The 21,250-nt window shown below is 36.6% G+C and overlaps 1 protein-coding gene across 1 annotated transcript in view; it reads right to left on the minus strand.

Annotated features, from left to right (window-relative positions):
* The window catches only part of PDE5A (phosphodiesterase 5A), a 62,127-nt gene that overhangs the window by 15,412 nt on the left and 25,465 nt on the right, over positions 1-21,250 (minus strand). Inside the window, exons 4-11 of the mRNA XM_086612075.1 lie at positions 20,040-20,111; positions 18,843-18,932; positions 17,892-18,029; positions 16,500-16,567; positions 14,444-14,552; positions 12,361-12,445; positions 8,039-8,214; positions 6,516-6,575 (exon numbers count right to left, since the gene is read on the minus strand). Of these exons, the coding sequence (XP_086468201.1) occupies positions 6,516-6,575; positions 8,039-8,214; positions 12,361-12,445; positions 14,444-14,552; positions 16,500-16,567; positions 17,892-18,029; positions 18,843-18,932; positions 20,040-20,111 (798 nt within the window). The remainder of the gene's footprint in view (positions 1-6,515; positions 6,576-8,038; positions 8,215-12,360; positions 12,446-14,443; positions 14,553-16,499; positions 16,568-17,891; positions 18,030-18,842; positions 18,933-20,039; positions 20,112-21,250) is intronic.

Raw genomic sequence — 21,250 nt, forward strand, 5'->3', positions numbered from 1 at the left:
CTTTTTCAATGGAGAAGTAGTGAGATACTAGATTTGACCTTCACATTATACTGAAACCTTATGATCACTTCTCATTTATCTTTCCTTAACCTTTCTTGTTTAACATTACCTTGTTTGCTTAGATTTAACACACATTCTTCCGTAGATAAGAGAATAAGGAAAGGATTACCTGGTCAGTCTGTTATCTAAATCACCTAAGGCAAACTGTAGCCAAGAGTATGTATGAAATTGAGAGACTGAAAAAACAAGGCAGCGGAGTTATATGTTTGTGTTTATGGACAAGCAGACAACAAAATCTGTAACTGTTGACATTTTTCTGAAAATGGTGAGGAAAGAGATGTCAGTAGAATAGAATTCCTAACAGAATCCACATTTAGTGCTAAGGTAGTCAGAACATGTCCACAGGCAGAGCTTTCTCAGGGCTAGAAACCTGAAAAATTTCGGTTCACCTGTGATCAATAATCTTTAAAACTTTTTGACAAGGTTTTTGATGTAATTTGAGTACAATCGTGAACCTTCAATGTGAAATTTGAAATTACAAAGTAGACAAAACCCCCCAACTCTATACTTTTTAAAATCTGTAACTTTTATTATCAGTAATATCTCCATGTATTAGATGTATTACAACTCTATGTATTACAACTCCACTTTTTCTAGTTATAAAATTCAGAGTATAGGTATTGGTTGCCCTTCAAAATGCAGATGTTAAGGTTGCTAACAAAGTGAATGGTAAGTCTTACACTATAGAACAAAAATCAGTATCATTTTTTTCAGTAAAATAAAAGTGAGAGTTCTCAGTGCTACTTCTTTACAGTTGTTTCACTCAGTATAAGTGTGATTTAAAAGAAAATCAGGTAAAAATTAAATTATGAAAGAGAGAAACTTATGTGTTTATCTTCCTCTTTGTAATTCTAGGGGAAAACATTTCTCCAGCATGTGCAACAGTGTCCTAGAAGGCTGAGGCACTGAAAAGGGAGCATGTGTCATAATCTACAGTATTATTACATGTAGCATGAAAATCAGCTCTCCCCATAACAATATCTACCAATTTCTGTTCCGTAAAAGTTTGCTGTTATCTTTCCTGTGTGTCACAATCTAAAAGTCATGAAAGATTATGAAAAAATATTATTTACACAGGAAAAAAGTTCCAACATTCTTCCACATTTCTTGTACCAGTAATTTTGTGTCCCTCAGTTTGGATTCATGTGGTATTTCCCCTATGAGCATGTGAAAGAACCACCAGGCTTGTATGTTCAGTGGAAAATAATGCAACCATTCAGGAACTCTAATGACATAATTTTGAAAAACTGCAACTGCAGTCTGGTATTTCATGAGGAAAGGGGCTGGAAGGACACAGTGGGAGCTCAACAGAACACCTCATGGCTGTGTTCCGAATTCATTCATAATTCATCTCTCCCTTCCTTGATCTCCTGCCTTTGACAGCCACAACAGTAGGTTTAATTTCAGCTGAGACATAAAAAACTCCACTCTATAGCTATTTAACTGGATTAGATATTTCCTCTTTCATTCCATCTGCCCCCCACTTTACAGCGTGAAAGTTCATCAGCTATTTTAATTTCAAGTTATTGAGCTGCAGTCAGCTTCTGTAAGTACTGACCAAACTACAACCTCTTGCTCAATTTCTCCATCTCAGGAATACTATAAAGAGCATGAAATAGTGAATAAAAGAAGAAAATGTGCCAATTAATTCTCCTCTTTACATAACTGTGACTTTTTAATTACTATTGTTCACTATAGGTATTGTATTAATAGTAATTAGTAGTGAATAATTAATTAGTGACTCCATTTCATTACCTGGTTAAGTATAGAAAATAATTTTAAAACCAAGTCTTCTATTCTGATTGAAAAACCTACAGATAAAGCTTATAACTTCATTTCATACACCAAGGCGTTACCTTCAAGGAAAGCCTCAAGCACAAGAATAGTCCGTTCTGTCATGCAGGAAGTCAAGTGAGCATGGTAAAAGGCTAGTATGGATGAACAGGGAATTCCTGAGTGAGCTCAAATGAAAAAATGAAGTACACAGAAGGAGGAAGTGGGGATGGGCTACCTGGGAAGAATATAGAGACATTACCAATGTGTGCAGGGATGAAGACGGGAAAACCAAAGGTCAGCTTGAGTTGGAACTAGTGAGGGATGCGAGGGGCAACAAAAATGATTACCATGGCAGCAAAAGGAAGGCTAAGGAAAAGGCGGGACCACTGTAGTAACTGAGTGGCAACTATGTACAGTTTTGCTTTGTTTCATTTGCTTTGATGATAAAACACAGGATGCAGACAGTATCCAGGCTCAAAGGAGGTGACTGATGCAATATGACATTCTGTAGTGTGTGGAAATGATGATGAAAGTGGAAAATTTGACTTCAGCCTATTACACAAAGCAGATAATGAATAGAATAGAATAGAATAGAATAGAATAGAATAGAATAGAATAGAATAGAATAGAATAGAATAGAATAGAATAGAATAGTTCCACTTGGAAGGGACGTACAGTCCAACTGCCTGAGGAAGCATCTATTTTCTGTGCTATCAGATTATTTAGAAGCAAAACAAAGCAACTTGCAGAAAGGTATATCCAGAAAGCATAATTTTAATCTATTTTGGGTGGCTTGATACAATGATATGAGTGAAAAATAAAAATTAATAAAATTCTGAAGCCAAATAAATTGCCATTCATCAGCTGACCCTCCGTAGTGGAACAGAAGTTGTAATATGTGTTGCGTTTGCTTTAGCCGCCAGGGTTATAGACAGTGACTTGCTACATCACTGTAACTTAGGCACCGGGACCGCATCTCCACACACAAAGCCTGGAATAAACTATGAGTAACGTCTGTCTCAGTTCAGGCAAGGTAGTTATATTAGTTAGCTGCTCCACTAGTTATGCTGATTTCGGAACTGTTAATGGGAAGATAGTCAACACAAAAGCATCCTGAAAATGGGGTAGATGTTATTCTTAATTAGGGGAAAATACTAGCACAGGTATCTCACAGAAGTTTTTGGAAAGTCTTTGTCAGCACACCAAAGAAAAAAAAGCTCTCTACACCTTGCTGACAGTTTGCAAGTCAGATTGCAAGGAAAGAATTATTTGCATAAGAAAGGAACTGCCATGCTTACATATTTCCCTGAATCGGTACTTAAAACACTTGCTCTGAACTGCTTTCTAGAATCACCTATCTCTCTCCCACAAGCAAGAATAGAAGCTAAGGAAGTAACTTAACTTTCTCAACTTTTGAGTAGCAGGTACTCCCTTTGTCACTACTTATTCAGGATTTAGGTTAAGACTAGGAATAGAAGTACTGATGTCTTTAACATGAATGATCTTGAAACTTACTTGGCCTTATCTCTTTTCAAGTGCTGCTACTTTTATCAACGCACAGACACAGTAAAAGTTTAAAAAAAAAAATGACAGAGGTTGATAGTTGCAACATTTAATTGTGTTCTACTTCATGAGTACAGAGACCAAGGAAAAAAGGCAGCAAGGATCCTATATCTCAAAGGGTACAATGCTAACAACACAGAGAGCCAGATTTGTCTCTTTTCCTTGTTTTAGGAATAAGGTTTTAACTGAATCAACTGTGGTGCAGGAGTGTTAATGTGACTGTACCATGTGGATTTTTAGGGTAAGGGTCTGCAATCCTGTCTCATCATAGGGTAATTAAGGAGAAAACAAGGGCTATTGTCGGTAGGCTGACATTCTGACTGTAAGGTTTTGTGTCTCCAATCTAATCCTTTCAGGAGTCCATAACTTAAATGTATTTGAAAGTTACAGCTTTAAATTAGAGAAACCACTTACTGCTAATTCTGCTGTCACAAATTTCACTGGCGACACACTGTAGTCATTTCTGTCGCCAATGCCATGTCTCACTAATAAAGTATATATTGACTGTACTGATTCAAAGATAGTAAGTACAAGTATCAATTCCAATATTATGCTATGAAGCTTAAATCCGGTATCTATGTTGATAAACCATTGATTCTGCTGAGTAACTTTGTGACAGCATGTGTCCTAGCTAGGGGAGAGAAAGCTCTTATACTAAATTTTACATTGTATTTAGTTACAAAATACCAGAAAGAAATACTTTTTTTTTTTTTTTTTTTTTTGGTACTATAAAGCTGTACATCTGAAAAGACAAGAGTTGCTTTGAGTTTTAGAGAAGAAGAATGTAAACTTTTAAGGGCTGAGGAGTGCTTTATCCTCAAAGGTCAAGAGCGGCTTCCAAAACTAAACTGAGTTCTGCAATGCCCACTGAAATACTTGAGAATAACTTTTGCCTCATTTGTGAATTTACCATCTTCATTGCCCCTGAAACCAATGTGAACTGCCATTAATACAGGTTCTGTCTCTCAGTTAGGGAAGACAGATGTTTTGTGGCTTTCGTTCATCAAGCTGGCTACTGGACTCCAGTGGAATTTTGATTTTGGCCTCAGAGATTTGCAATTAACTGAGAAAAAAAATAGACTTTTTTTTTCAATGTTTATACTCCTATTTTTCAACTTACTATAAATATAGTATGTTCTGAATTTTGATATACTCCTAAATTATAGAGAAAAAAGTATTTACTGGTTTCTTCTTTTTACATTAATTTAGATTTTTCAAGTACAAAGCTGTTTGAGATCATCTTATAGAGGGACCTAAAATTGCCTTCCCTTGTGAGGCTACCATTCTTCTGGTCAACTGCAGAACAAATTCAAAATTAACGTCCTGTTCTCCATACCTTGGTTTGGAAAATAGGTAGCTTTTGTCAAGATCATTTCTATCAGGGTGCTTGTACTCTAGAGTAAATTCCTAGTCCTGTTCAAATAGCACAAACTGGCCGATCCCATCCCTCTTCCTGGTTCCTGAGAAGAGAGGTGAATGGAATGCGGTCTGTCACTGATAGTCCTCATTTGTGGATATGGGAAGATTTCAAGATAAATTTGTATTTGAATCACTTTGATCTTCTGCAAAGATGTATATATACCATCATGCTCTAGCATGCTCTGCTCGGGAGAGCTATCCTATCTAGAACTGTTATCAGAAGAGGCTTTCTTGACTTTGCTACTAAGCAGGAAGAATCCCAACAATATAATTAAAGGAAGTAGACAGTCTTTAAAATGTTGAAGACAATTGTAATTGTCTCTTGATTGTTATTCAAATTGAGAAAGCTTACAGAGCATATTTTTTCCATAGCAAAGAATACATTAGCTTGTATGTTACTATTTTACGTTCTCTATAAGCGTATGCATGTGACTGAATGCCAGCCTCAACCTACCTACAGAGTAAGCCTCTTTTGAAGCCAGTAAGAACCACGTGCAAGACTTAAGACCAAATATTCAAATTAAGCTTTCTAAAGAAAAGAATAATGGCTAAAGGAGCCATTTTAGGAATGGTCACTGAATTAATTATCTTCTACACAAAAGCCAAAGAAGAAACCAAATTATCAATGAGCTAGTTAGATCTATACTGCTATATAAAACAGGACAGGGATTATTCTCTAGCAACGAGGTGAAATGCCACAAGATGATTTGTCCATACTACATAGCACTTGGTCCATGGTTTGCTTTGGGCCCCATGTGGTCCACTGAAGTTCTAAGATACCCTTATTTTTAGTGCCTGTTTTCTTTTTTTCAGATCAAATGATCTGAACTAATCTGATTGCTCTGTTAAAATTCAGAGTGATGGCTTCATAGCATGAAAATAAGGGTATTTGTTCCATGCCCTGGGATGTGACGTGAAGATATGTGGTAAATCTGACGTGCAAAACCTGCTTGAATAGTGCTGCAAGACTAGGCTAGAGGAAGCCAAATCTGCTGCATTCATCCCTCCCATTTTTTTTTCATACAGCAGGGGTGATGCTATTCCCCCAGAACGTCTACTCAACAGAGAGAACTGGAGAGACTAAGCACAGGCTGTGCTTTGAACTACACTTGAAATCAAAGCTGTAGTTAGTCCTTAGGCAGTGGTTTCTAAACAGAGAATTAAACATGAGCAGAACAGGACACTGCACAGAAAAGTAACCATAAAAATAATTAAAAAAAATTGTTGCATTAATAATTAAATATAGAATTTCTGTGTAAGGCCATAAAGCTGCACCCATACTTGGGATGCTTGAAAGGTACCAAAGATATCAAATATACAACAGTCAGACTCAGCTGCAGAAAGAAGAGTTCTCGACATTTTGCTTCTGAAATTCTCAACCACTGTGAGTCAATACTAACATTGCATCAGCTGTTACTGTCCCTTAAACTCACGAGAAAGGCAGTCAGTATACGTCTGGCTCTCCTGTAATGGCAGCTCTCTGGCCAACCTATGTCTCTCACTGTAGGCATTGTAACGTTTCCCTTTTAGGTGATGTATTGATTCAACTCAGGAACTGATCAGTTTAAGCTTCACTGTAATTTTTATTTCTGGAAGATGTGCTTCTGCATGTTTAGGGATCACATCTGTGTAAAGGACTGCCCTTCGTTGTTCTATTAATGGGATATCTCTAAAATAATAGTAAAAAATTCAATTACCGCTGTTACCTGCAGCTCCCTCGTTTCCTCCTCAGCAGCAGAAGCATGGTATGAGAGAACCTAGAGAGAGAGAAAAGCAGCCCTTAGTACAAACAGAAAAGCAGTGTGATAAAAAGGTATCTTTCCTAAAGCAGAATTTCCTAAAGCAGCTGCACTGTACTGCGTTGCATTTGCTGATGAAATCTAGTGTCCATGCAGGGCCTGCCCTGGTTTTAAGGGAGCTCTTTGAAAGGATATGGGGAGATATCTGCGGCTTTCATAAATCTCCCACAGCACAGAACCTTCTTGAGATAATTAGGCCAAGAAAACATAAATAGTTTCTATAAAAGAGCAAAGAACTCTGATTTTCTCTTTGGAAAGTTTTCATGCCCCACTTTCAAAGACAAATAAAACATGAAACAGCTATAATTATATGAGCCTGACATTGTTGCCATAATAATCCTTTCAGGAGTTTATTGAGACATAAAAGAAAGATTTGCCCTAACTGAAACTTGGCAAGAACGTCTGAAAGACAATATGTTTGTTTTAAATTAACAAACTAAGTTCACCTTTTTTAGCTGTTGAGAACACAGGACTTGAAAATGTTGCGGAGGTGTTTTAGCGACTAGAGACTGACTTTTTTTTGTAAAGAAGCCATCTTACATACTAATCTATAATCTGTCTGGGCTTCCTGTATTATCTATAAAGTGTTGTAGTAGGAGAGAGAATTGCTAATTTGCCATAAATATAAACAACTCTTTTTTGAAAAAAAGCACCGAAATTATTTTGACAATAATTTTACTACCTCTTTATTTAACATGACTTAATACAGATTTATCTGAGAGTTGTAACGTTTCTTTTAGAGGCTACGGGGTACATAATCCCCATTTTAGGAATTCTGCAAATGCTTTGTTTACATAATGAATGTTAGGAGATCCAAAGTCTACAAATTTTTCACTTTCAGCTTCAAGTTATCACCTCTGAGTAATTCAGCTTCTCAGACTAAAGCCCTCTTTAGCTATTAAACTTAACAGTAACCAATTCAAAGGCTGAGACCAGATGACGTTCACCTTGATATGGTTTGATGGAGTCTGAGGAAATTGCTGAAAACCTACAATAATGCTGCTGTTACTCCACAAACCGGTTCGTCTGAAGGACTGAGCCAAAATCATCACAGAAAACCTCAGACAAGAAAAGGAAGCCCCTAATCCCCCAAACCATTTCCTCTTCCTACGCAACAGAACAAACCCGCTGTGTTGCCAATGTGTAGCCTCATGGAGAGGAAAAGATGCATTCAGCTCACCATTAAATCTCATGAGTAAAGTTAAAATACAATACCAAATAAAGTTGTCTGCTGGCAGATATGGAAACAAGCAGAAAAATTCCTGTGCAACTCAACAGGCCAAATGCTGTTCTCCTGGAGGAGAACAATTTCTGTTCAGTATCTGTGTGAGTAGCTGTACTTATGTGTAGAACAGGCAGGGTCTGGAGAAAATTAGGATCTGTTTTGGGCTAATTAAGGACCACCTAGATTTTGAACTCACCTCTAATGTCACCATCTGTTTGGCCATGGCTCTTTCTACAGCTTCGTACATCTGTGTATTCTGGATCCCCAAGCCACAAAAGATGACAAATGCTTCCAGGAACTGTTCATCATTTCTGTTGAAAGCCTTGATTTTGCCCGAGTTTTCTTCCATCTTATTCACAAGCTGGCAAACCCCTATGCCAGGATACAGAAATTAAAAGAAGTAATACAGAGAACTGCCAACATGTATGCCAACTTGTATGGAACATCAAGAGTAAAATTAGATCTAGGACAGTTTAGCCTACAGTACAAACCACCAATATACATAAAAGTGACACACAGGAGAGCTGTAGGGTTTTCCCTGAAGTTTTTTAGATTAATTTCACTGTATTATAGAATAAATGCTGAAGTGTTATATATTACTTAGTAGACTCATAAGTATTTATTAGGATTTGTAAAACAAAAATGTAGGGCTTTACAGACTTGATTATCTTGTGAGATTCTAGGGTCGTTTTCATCCTAACTTTTATTATTAATAGAATTCTAGATTGATTTAATCCCTGAAGACAATTTGTCCTTTGGAGGCTAATTAAATTTTTGTAACCATGCCAAAAGAACATTTATGAAAGTCAGAACAGCAGTACACAGAGTTTTCACTTCCTTATTTGAGTCAGTACTGTTAATTCTTTAAAATAAATGAACTAAACAGAGAATACCCAAGTTGGGGCTCAAAGCTTAAATACACTCGCTGATTCTATGAGGATGTGACTGAATTGCAGCCTGCTCCAAAGACCGCTGAACTACTGAAAATCATCTGACTGAATTCAGCTTGCCAGGTTCAAATTTGTTGATAGTTGCATGTGGTTTTTTTCTGTTAAGAATTCCTGGACTTTTCTGTGCACGTGCCATCCAAAGGTCTGAAAGGTAACTTCTGCCAGACCTTGCTGCAGCTTAAATCCCTGACGCCATTATAATCAGAGGGAAGTTCACACATAAACCTCACTTTAGTTTTACCTAGCAGATGGCAGTTTCTGCTAAGAAATCAGAATATTCACTAAAGCAGCCACACTGTAAGTATACGTTGTCTTTGGCCAAAACTGCTCTGGAGGTCGTTGTCGTCTTAAGTGAGTCCAAATGTTTTCTCAGTCTCATGAGTGTGAGTACTAACAGTTTTGAGCATAAAAGCTAGCATTTTCCTGGCCAACTGCAAATAAGTATCACAGTGAAAATAATCATTGAAAATTGAAACTTCTGAAAAAAATTACTAAATAAAGAAGTCTTCCTTTTCTATGAATTGCTATTGCATTCCAGTTTGCATACTTTATGTATTTTATGAAGAACATTTTGCAGCAGAAAGAGTAAAATATTAAATATGTATTTAACCAGAAAAAGAAAATAACTGTTTAGCATGGTGTTTCCAGAACACTCTTAGCAATTTTTAAGTTTTCTTGCATAAGTGGAGCTACTCCTAATTTCCATGGGATATATGAACAGAATCTGAATGCCTTACACTTCACCGCCATAAGGTCAGGGAGGCCAGATTTGCTTTCTGCTTATGGGTAGGGAAGAAATTATAATTAATACTATTTTACAGCAGTGCCAACAGTGAACATAATCAGCAGCTACTGTAAGGTCTTGTCAGTGCTAATAATTTTTTATATGAAAATATTTCCAGCATTTTAGTACTCCATATTTGCAGACTAAAAAAGCGTATTGAGGTTTTTAATTAAAAGGAAAAGAAGTCTCTGAGGGAGCAAGTATGCATCATCCCTATTACAGTAGGTAGAAAAACTGAGGAAAAGAATGTAGATAACACATGCAAACTGTCTTTTTAGAAGAACATTGACTGTTCATTTAGAAGTTTTAATGTCTGGTGACAATGTAACACTGTCTTGTTTCCAAATTACATTCTGTTTGGGGAGCTTACTTGAGATCAGCTTCTCCTCTAAAGAGATCAGTAAGAATATTATAACTGTAGCTGTAAACTGTTGTGGCAGGGGTTGTGGTATCTGGATATTTCAAACAGGATTCTGAACCTTAATGGAATGAGATGACTAGATGCTTGAATGATAGTAAAAATATATAATCCCAGCAAATAAGGGTTCACTGAGAACAAGATTAACTTTCCCTGGGAAAAAGAAGCTGACTTATAAAACTCAATAGGAAAATCTCATGAAACTCACTTCCAGATCTCTGTTTAGTTCTGTTTATGACATTATAATTATTTCCATAGCAACTGTGACGTAATGAACACAAGATTAAGACTCAAGAGTGAATAAGCCACAAAAGCAAATGAATTCTTAAAAGATGCAGCATTTAGATGCATGTAACTGTCTCTTAAAAAATCGAGAGAACTGCAGTAAATATACTATGTAGTACTTAAGATTCTTTAACTGAAACCTTTCTCCAAAGCTTTCCCAAAGCATTGAGGGATCCATACACTACAATTAAAGGAACTCAAAAGTCTTTTATTGGGACATATTTATAAAACCACAGAAAGATTCCGTAAAGCTTTCATGACATACCTGAAAAGTGCACAAGTTGGGAGAATTAAAAAGTTATATTTCATCTTTCTTGCCAGTAAGATTTGCTTGGTTTTGCTGTGGACGGTTTTTCCAACCCCACGCCCATCTGCACACCCCACTTCCTAAATTCTGGTTAGGGGTATACTAATCTTAAAAATAAAAGAGTAGACTTACAATAATATTCTTACAGAGTATATAGTATGCTAAAGGAACTTCTGGGTATTGTCCCAAAGACAACTTCTTGACCTTGCCCCATTAAAGATCTGAACATTAGGCAGGCCGTGAAACCTTAAAAGACTTCAAAGAACATTTCCCAGTGAGAATTACTGAGATTTGAAAAACTCATCTAAATGGGTGGCCTGACTGAAACTTTCACTTCGAACTTCCACAGAAAATAACAATAGGAAAAAACTATGTGAGATCAGATGCAACAGTTTTATCAGTAGCTAATAGCACAGTGAAACGTATCTAATTAAAGCTCAACACTTGAATCTTCATCTTGGTCTTCTAGGGTCTGGTAGAATATTTAAAACAAAGTAATTAAAGAACTTATTAAAGAAGCTGATATCAAAAGAAATTTCAGAGAACTCCATTAGATGGAGATGATGCTTCTCTTTCTGCTTCAAGAGTTAAAAAAGAGATCTGTCTTTGTAGAAAAGAGATCTCATATTTACTATATACATTGGATTATACAGTTTTGCCATAATTCTCAAGGAAAATTATTTGAAGACCATTAAAAAAATGCATTCTTGGAACTCTTAACATTTACTTGCCAAATTTTGTAAAGCTGAGGAAGCTGGATTCATGCTGCTATCTAGGAATCAGTATATTTTATGTTCTATTTGCTTGTGGAACTTAGAGATACCAGGGAAGCAGGCTGACACTCATTCTACTCTTCATGGGACAGGGAAGTCCTGGTAATTTCCAAAAGCATCATCATCTGTTTGTTTAAGGTGAATCTGAAACTCACTGAAAGACTTAAAGCTCATTAAGCTTATTCCATGACCAGATCTTCAAAACTATTTAGGTGTATACTCATCTTTGAGGACCCAGACCACCGCCACCTAAATATTTTTAGGAAACTGGAGATAATCGGGCTTCTCAGCTTCCATAAGCATCTAGGCCTATATGGACTTAAGTGATGTCAAATTACTTCTGAAAATATTGGCCCAGGAAACCAGTGGTACTTTAAAACAGAAGAAAAGCAAAGGAGATGCTGCAGAGATATTTATGCTGGGTAGCTTTAGACACTTAAACTATTGTCTTAAGATAGGGCTGTAATTCACAGATAGAAGCAGGCATCTCCAAAGGGCAACTGATAGCACCAGGCAGCAGCAGCTAGCCTGCTATTGTGTGAATCTTTCCGTAGCCGAATCCCATGTGAGGAGCCTGTCAATGTCTGTGCAGTTCAGCTTGTCTTTCCGCATGCCCCCTGTTCCCTAAAAGCCCAGCACTACAGACAGCTCAAGCCTGAAGAATTTATTTACTGATTTACATCTTCTCTTCCTTTCGCTGCCTTGTAAAAGATTTACACAAGCAAGAGTGGTAACTGACTCTCTAAACAGGAAGCAATGAAAATAATTTTACTTACAGAAAATTTCAGAATGCAGAGAAGCTATAAAAATGGTGAAGTATCACAAGAGGGTTGTAGATACTTGGTAACTTGTTAGGCAAGCAATTTACAGTCAAGGTTGCAGTGGACTTAGTTGAAAAAGTGATAAATAATGATCTTTTCTCCATGTTGCTGGGATTTTACTGTGAAGCACAGAAATATTTCTATGAAATGTATAAAAATATTTTTTTTAAAGACACCTACCTATCACTTTATTCTTTTTCCCATTTTTTATCGGCGTACACAGCAAACTCTTTATGTGCTGACTTACATTTTCTGCATTGTCATTCTGTTAAACAAACAAAAAAACACAGTTAACATTTTAAAGACTCACGTTCAAGTGGCTGAATGGAAAAAGCTGCAGAGCTGGGGTCTACAACTATTCTTGGCTTAAATACTCCTCCAAAAAGCAGCCACGTCTTCAAAGAGTTTGCACATCTTTGGATGGATGGTATAATAAACACTGTATCTGATACAAGCTTCGGTGAATAATAACACAGGTAATTATGATAATCTTCATTCAGTAGGAGCTTACAGCAACTTGTGTAACTGTGCTATAAATGTGCAAATTTCATAATAGGGTCTTTCATTACAAGACACCACGTCCATGAAAATGACAACTTTGCACCAAACAAAGTGTTCCACTCGGTGCAGCTGAAAAGAGATCAGTTGGGCTTTAGGACACCTTTTTACTCTCATCAGGTGATGAGCTGACCTCTCCCTTTTCCAGCACATTCCCTCATTTGCAATATGGCAATGTAAGGAACAGATGTCATAAAACAAGAGTAACTACCTGACATTAACGTAACTGTGCATTTTGTGGCACTAAAAAACTCTTTTGGTTTGTTTGAGATGCTTTGAATAATCCACCAACACAATGAAAGGGGGCTTAGTGAAGACGAAATTATGATCCCATGAACAACAGGTAGGAAAACTATCACCAACTATGTCAACATTCTGCAGCCTTCCAAAGACTTTTTATCATGTTTCCTGCTCCAAGAGAAGGAAACAGAATTTATTTGGGAGTGGAAGGGTGGAACAGAAAGACAATATATCTTTTTCAAATGCGTAGTTCTGCTCTGACTTCTCCTGGAATAACATGGCAGTTGCTGAGAAGTACATTTGGTCCAATCTCTAATTGTATGTGACACAAAAAAAATAGGTACACACTTATATTTCAGATTAAAACTTTTTTTTTTTTTTTTTACTATTGTTGCTCTGCTCTCTGGTGCTGTGCAAGGATTGTAGACAGTTTCTTTGCAGGCAAATGCACAAACGTTATAATGCTTACAAGTGGCAAGAGAAAATGTGATTCTTTAAAGAAAATATTAAAGGATTAAGTCATGCCAGATACTTTACATGACTCTTGGAACTTAAGTACTACTACTTAATAGTAGTCCATTATCAAGAGGGTGTATGGAATAACTCAAGAGTAGGATTTGCTGTTTTCTGCCCTGTGATATACCTGTGAAATCAGCTGTAAAAAAGGATATAAGAATCAGCATCTCTCCCTAGAACTCTCCAGCAAGGGCAGCTGAGAAACACAAAGTCAAGCTTGCATGAAAATCGGTTTATGGCTACCCTGAGAAGAACCTGCTGTTTCATGGTAAAGTTCAGATTTCAGCATTGACAGGAAATTACAGAATTACAAGTTTGCTTCTTGTTGATGACGATTTTGAAGGCAACCAGGTAATGTGAGTCTTGCCAAGTGATCTTCCCTCCTAACTTTGTGTGGTCAGCAGTATACCGTACCACAAGCTCACACTTGATGAAGTGTGAAGCAAAAGCTCCCAAAGAAAAGTGAAGTTATTCCTTCTCCACAACAGCAAAGAACTTGCATCTATAACATTAATCTTTGCCAGAACAAGAAGGGAAAGGAGAGGATAAAAGGGAAGGAACTTCTTAAAGCCTCCCAACACTCACAGTAAACTACCGAGGGTTACTATGAAAGCCTCCAACTGTTCCTTCACTTAAATGTTTTCCATGGAACATATTGCAAGCTCTCCACATTGCACTATTTATGGACAAATTAATGTCAGGCTTTTTCAATAATGGCTGTAGGGATAAATCCCTCCTGTGGCCACCCGGCTCACTGGGTGAGTACTGTACCACTTCTTCACTGATAATGGATTTTATCCAGCAAACGTACGTTCCTTTGTGTTTGCATAATTCTAACTGTGGCTTTTACATTAACAGCAATAATAAGGGGAAAACAAAAAAGGCTTGAAAGGTAAATAGAAAAACATTTTCCATTTCTGAATTTCAAATCTAAGCTTATTTTACTTACAGTCCAGGGAAATCTTCTGTCTTTGCAGACATCTGGGATGTTGAGAGGCTCCATTGTATTCTTGACATACTGAGCATAGATATAATTGATTTTGTTTGTATCATAGTCCCTGAAGGATACAACATTATTATTATGTGCTTAGTATGAAAATGGGTCATTTCCTTATGCAAAGCAGGTAATTGTACTATCTTTCCTGTATGAGGAAAGATATAACCAACAGATATATAATGGAGTTGAGTTCAAATCCTGTATCCTAATCCAGCTGTCATCACAGAATTGCAGAGTGGATTGAGTTATACATTCCACCATTTCTTTAATATTCAACAACATTAACACTGAACACCAAACTTAAGAAATAAACAAATCAGTACAGTTTATGCAGATGAAGGATAGAGAATGAACAACTGGGCTTATATTGAAATAAACAGATTTTTTTGAAAACAAACTCCATTCACAAATCTGATACACTTGAAAAATCAATAGTGGATGAAATTCACATATTCTTTAAATGGAGTGCAGCAGGTAACATTTGTGAATTTTCTGCTTCTAAGTTCATTTCAAATTTGTTCTAAAAGTAAAGGCACAATTAGTTGCATGGGGATTCTGTTACTGAAATAGAACTGTTTATTCCAAATCAGGACATAAAGTATCTTTATAGAATCAATCATCTCCTACTTTTTTTAGTCACGATGTATTTAATTAAGGCATTCAATTCTCTTGGACCCTTTGCCTGCTTTAGAGGAGGACATATGTCCTAATAATAAACCTAGTCCCATCAAGCTCCTGGAGCTTCCCTCTGACATTTGACTTGACTTTAGTTATCCTTCTGGTGTAAGGATGTTCACAGTGCTGGAGGAAGGGAATTATTCTTCCGTTATTTCACAAACTTAGTTATACATGGGAATGCCTCACAATTCTGAAAACTGGTATCATTTCGGGTTTGATTCAGGGTCCTTGATTACATAATAAGCCTGAAATTTTACTACGTGAAGTAAAATTTCCCATCTAATCCATGTCATTATTATTTCTGCTGTTGCCCAAAATTGTGCCCTTCAATTCCATTTTGAATCCACTAACTAGTAACCGTGAAAGGGAAAATGAATAGGAAAGGTTAATTCTCTCTACCATTCCCATACTGTAGAAGAGGAAGTAAACAGAAACTTTCTCTTCCACTCTGTGACCTTACTAGCCTGTTGTACCTCTGTACTTTCTGGTTGTACATTGTCTAAAACCATAATACAGCTCAACAGTTTTTAGTTGCTCAAGCCACACACTTTGCACTTAATTTTATAATACATGGAATTAAATTTAATATAATAAATGTTCACTGCAAAAAAGATCAAAGAGGTACAGAAATCTCCATTTTCTTTCTGCACACTATATCTGTAGTAGTGCATTTTATATACAACTGTGTCTCACTCTTTTGACATTATTGAAAACAACTGTTTTTGATGACAGAGAAAGGTAATGGAGACAGTAATTTTCAAATTGCAATGCAGAGGTATTTGGAAACTTGGAACTATTTAAATTTGGAAATTTGAAAACTATTTAATCTGGGTATTTTAATTCAACTATTTCCACATCTTTCCCTTCCTCCCAGTTGACCTTCTTAATGGTTTCTCAAAGATGACTGAAAGTTAGAACTTTAGGACTTTATTCTTGAATTAGTCAATCATGTTCTTTGAGTCAGCTTCCGTATCTATGAAATAAGATTAATGATTAAAACTATTAAAATTAGTATCTACTAATGTGGACATGTCTACTCTACAACAGTCATCTATGCAGATTTCTTACAGATCAGTTTTAGAGCAGCCCACAACCTGAACTTTTTACTTCTCATATTTTGTACATTTCCATAGCTCAGCCTCATGATCCAGCTATGCACTTAGACCTGACAAAGTTAAGAGATCAGGCCCTTCTCTCCTATTCTGCTCAGTATGACCTTTTTAAGGCAATAGAGTTTGTCCATATACATTTCAGGGCAAAACCTGCTCTATAAAAATAGCAGTCATACATGGTACCCAGTGGAAATAAGATCTGTTATTATTTGTTTTACCTCTTCAGATTTTCAGCTGAATCCTCTAATTCCTCAGATTCCATGTGAAACACACTAGAAAATGAATCCTGGAATAACAAAAGGATGTTATAATATATAGGTGTATAAGTTTCTCGTAAGTTAGAATAGTAGTATTCATGAAAAATTTGTTGCAGTTATCAAAACCTATTCTGTAATAAAGACAAGTGGAAAATTATTTAACTTCATTTCACATCTAGCAGCAAGTGTATAGGATCCTACCACAAAAATATCTTTTGATACAACTTTAAATATCATTGAAGTGTCTTGAATCTCTACTGATCACTCTGACAAGAAATGCCAGTATTTACAAGCTGTGCCGAATTTATCTGTCAGCCCAGAACTTCTTTATTTTAACATTCATCCAACTCTAGACTCGCTTTGCTTGGACAGGTGAAGACATCAAAGCCTTTTGAACATATTGACTGATCTCTGTTGCTTTTCACATAGCTTTTTCTAGCAGTTGAAAAGCCTAAACGTAGAAAGAAATTAAGATTCTCTCTGTACTAAAGATTCAAACTACAGACTGTAAACTAGGTGCTGGAGTTTATCTAACTTGCAAGGACACTGTGAATATGTGAATACAAAAACTATGTAAATTCCTCTTCTGTATTCTTGTATGCAGGAGTGACCCTTCTAAATACTGTGAGAGATGGGATTGTGGCAGATGATCAAAAGTGCTGTGTGTCATTTCTGTGCTACAGAACCTGGAAATGCTTCCTCACTTCCAGATCTCAGTACGCCCATATCTGTAACAAGTAGTAAAGGTAAAACTAGCAATGCCAGTACAAGACTGAGGCACGCAACATAATACCCTGCTCCTTGTTCTGCAGCCTATTTTCAATAGGAAGGAGATTCAGGTGGGCAGATTGGAAAGGAGTTGTGCTTGGCTTCAGTGAGCCAGGATCTTAGCACAGGCCATGACTCTGTTTAGACACCTTATTTAGATAGTCTCTGTGTAGATATACTCAGGAAGTTAAAAGTGCCATCCAAACTGATTCTGCATAGGAAGCAAAGGCCACATTGCTTTTCTCCCAGCCTTGTCCTTTTTGATGTCCTACATCAGTAGCCAAGAAAATGAGTTATGAAAGAATTCGGCATTCAAGATCTATGCCACAGGAGATTGCTTAGAGCCATAGTTTATCAAAAGGTAATGCAAAATGGCTGCATAAAATGGTAGTCTGGCCTACATAAAGACCAAAGCCTCCCAAGACAACATGTAACCTGAGTAGATGCCATAAAAGAAAAGGAAGAGGACGAAAAGGTGATGCAACATACACTACGGGTTTGAAATACTGTTGGTCAGAATGGAGGGAAGCCCAGTCTGCTTTCAGGCAATAAGCACTTCTGCTTTTAGACAAAGAACATACTCACAGTACAATCTTCATCCACTATGAAGATGGTACACTTCTGCACTTGCATGAAGGATATTATAGTGGCAGCTATCTTCTTCAGAATTACTTCCAAAGACTGCTGCTCTTCAAAAATCAGGCTGGCAAGATCAAGAAGCACCTGGGGAAAAGGTCTTTTGTGAAATTTTGACTAATTGTGATTTAAGGAATAATAATCATTACTACTGCCTTTGATTCTTCTCCTCTTCCCTGAATTAAGGAAGTCAACATGTATGTCTGTGATAAAATTAAGTTTTGGCTCTCACACAGACTGCAAAGTAACAGTAAATAATAGCCAGTTTGACACTTTTGATGGAAGAAGTAAATAGCATATTTGGCTGTCTGATGTTTTCAGTTAGAGCAATAGAATAGATTTAGGCATTAACAGTTCATCAAATGAAACCTGAGAAATCCAGACAACACAGTTATTTGTCCTCAGGAAACCTAATAGCTTCCTATGGCTCGTGACCATTCTAAAAACAGTGATCTTTACATTTCTTTCTTTTGACCACTATTAGTATCTGTTGTAATTCTAGCAGATGGTGAAAACATCATCATTTAGATACAGTCTGCTGTATTTCAGAGCTCCTGCTGAAGGGCTTAGCTGCTCAGATGTGCTCATATTAGATTCCCTATTTCCTCACAAGAAGCATGAAGCCAATTTGAAAAGATTATCCAAATTTGTACAATTTACAAACACTGAGAGCCACATGGAAATTCAGACCTGCCAGAAAATTTCCAGCCCAAGCTGGAATGTGCCCAGCTACTTCTCAGTGCAGTTAGTTAGAGCTTTATCAGAGATACACAGCATTCAATCAGAGTAATTAAAAATAGCCAAGGAATAACTAGCATATGAGAACTATCAGGAGCAGGCACTGATTACTAGCTAACCGTTGTAATTTCTGTATTCTTGGAACAAACCTGTTCACCATACCTGATTACGCCTGTTCTCAAGCAAAGATGTCTCATACAATTGAGCGTTGTGAAGAACAATTCCACAAAATGCCAAATACGCAGCAAAATCCTGAAGAAAAATGAACATCAACACCTCATGAAGATAAAGTCTCACAGCATCTTAACTCTATTCCAAGATACTGTAATATTTTGTTTTCATTTTGAAGTATTAATTGATACAAGTTGGTTTTGGAATTTGGCAACCACACATTCAGTTGTTGGTTGGTTTTTTTTTCCAGTTACTCATAATTTGTTATTTTCTCAAGAATCTCTTCTCCCTTTTTTAAACTAATAATCTTCATACTTTATCCTGGTAAAAGCAGGATTGATATAAGAAGCAGCTCAAAGGAATCAGCTCATTTTGGAGCAATGCATATTTTATCTAGAAAAACTGAGTGCAGACAATCAGCCTCTCATTTTGGGGAATTCAATCTCTTGGAAAGTGTAAATAAAATTCTGCTAACATAGCAAAACCACAAATTTTTTTCCCTTTCTGAAAGGGATTAATTCTGATATCTTGCAGATACTCAGTATGCATTTTGTTTTAAAGGAGAAGTTTTCAAAGCAGAAAGGTGAATTCTGATTTTTTTTATTGCTGAGACTTAAGTCAACTTCTTCAACCTGAGTGCAGCCTGTTTTTTTGCTATATCAATCTGAATGTGAAGTCTGGAAATGTTTGGAAAACAACTGCAGTGTGAGAGTTAGGAATCAAGGTGCTGTCTGCTCTACTGATTATTTCATATATATTTCATAATTTATCCAGAGCTTTTTCTCGTCCTGCAATTGCTATATTGAGACGCGATACCGTATTTAAAAAAGAATCACTACACAAATTTTAATATTCAAAATATTCAAAACTCAGGAGAGTTAAAAGCAGTTAATAAAAAATTATGTCTATTAAAAGTTATGAAACTGTTTTACAATGCATTTCAGTACAGTAAGCCTGTGTTTCAGAGATATATGAGAGATACCATGCTGATCCAGAGATTAAACTATTTCACATCCACATTTTTCATGGCCTCATAAAGACATTTGTAGTCTTACTAGAAATTTTTACTTTTTCAGAGGTATTTAATTTTTAAAAACTAAAACTTCTGATCAGCATGAAAAGTAGCAACATATCCATCCCCCATTCCCCTAGGAAAACAGAAGAGAAATAAATGTCCAGCTTTTATACCTTTTCATCTTGCTCAGTGAAAGTGCCACCAATTCCAGATTTCTTATTGATTGCTTGAGCCACACCAACAACCTAGGGTATTCAAAATGGAGTAATTAGGTAATTTTTAGGAGTCTGTCATTGGATTGTATTTCTAGACATATTTATAGAAGATAATAAATGTTCACTACAGGTATTCATTTGGTTGACCTTTGGATAACAGAAGATATTTAAGCCTGTTTTTTCCTAATTTATTAATATTACAAATAGCTGAGCATGAACCTGAAATATCCAAAGAGTTAAGTGGCATGAGTCCTGGATGCTCTTATGAAGAGGAGCTGATTTGATCCAAAATTGATTCTATAAATTGGAACAATCATCTTCCAGAAAGACAACAACAGTTTTACACTTCTGCAGCCATAAGCCCGATCATACAACAGCTCTCTCTGAAGTTCATCTGCTTGTGTGTGTAGAAAAATACCTTTCCTGCTAGCTCTGATAAAATGACCAAAACATAGCCTCCTGACCAGATCTAGAGTTTGGCTACAGTGATCTTTTTGCATTTTGTATCTCTCCGAATCTGACAGGATTAATTTTCATCTGCTCAAAAAAAGAGGACAAAGGTTGTTTTCCTGCCAGACTCAAGTTTGTTACTCAAACTTAGTATGTTTTTAAAGGTAGGCTTTTACTAAGACCACATTAAACCAACACTGACAAGAGAGATTTTGTTATGGTTCAGCTGGTAGTTAGACTGTCCTTGCCAAGATACTCTGATAACTCAACATTTTTAATTACTTTCTCTATGGAGCAACCCATAGGAGGTAGGGAAGAATCCTGGTTTACAGGTAAAGCAGCTAAGCAAAGGGTAAAAAGTCATTCACAGGTCCTGCAGGACATCTGTGATCGACCTAAGAAGCAAACCCATATGCCCTGATCAACATTAGAGGCTTTCCATTCAGTAGTTCTTTCTGCTTTTGGCACAAGGCTTAAGCCCTCTCTTTCAAATGGACTATGTGTTAAGATCACCAGCCAAGAGGCTTCATAAATTAAATAAGTAAATCAGTGCTCAGATAGTAACAAGGAGGGTTTACTTGAACTGGAAAAAAAATGACTATGATTTATGAAATAAAGACATTAGCAGACCAGCTCCATTTACTTGCTTTGTTGGCTTGTCTCCTTTTGGATTTGGAAGTGGAAGAAAATGGAATCCATGTAACAATAAACCAAGCCAG

The sequence above is a fragment of the Tauraco erythrolophus genome, chromosome 5 (genome assembly GCF_009769465.1).
Source record: "Tauraco erythrolophus isolate bTauEry1 chromosome 5, bTauEry1.pri, whole genome shotgun sequence".
Taxonomy (NCBI): domain Eukaryota; kingdom Metazoa; phylum Chordata; class Aves; order Musophagiformes; family Musophagidae; genus Tauraco; species Tauraco erythrolophus.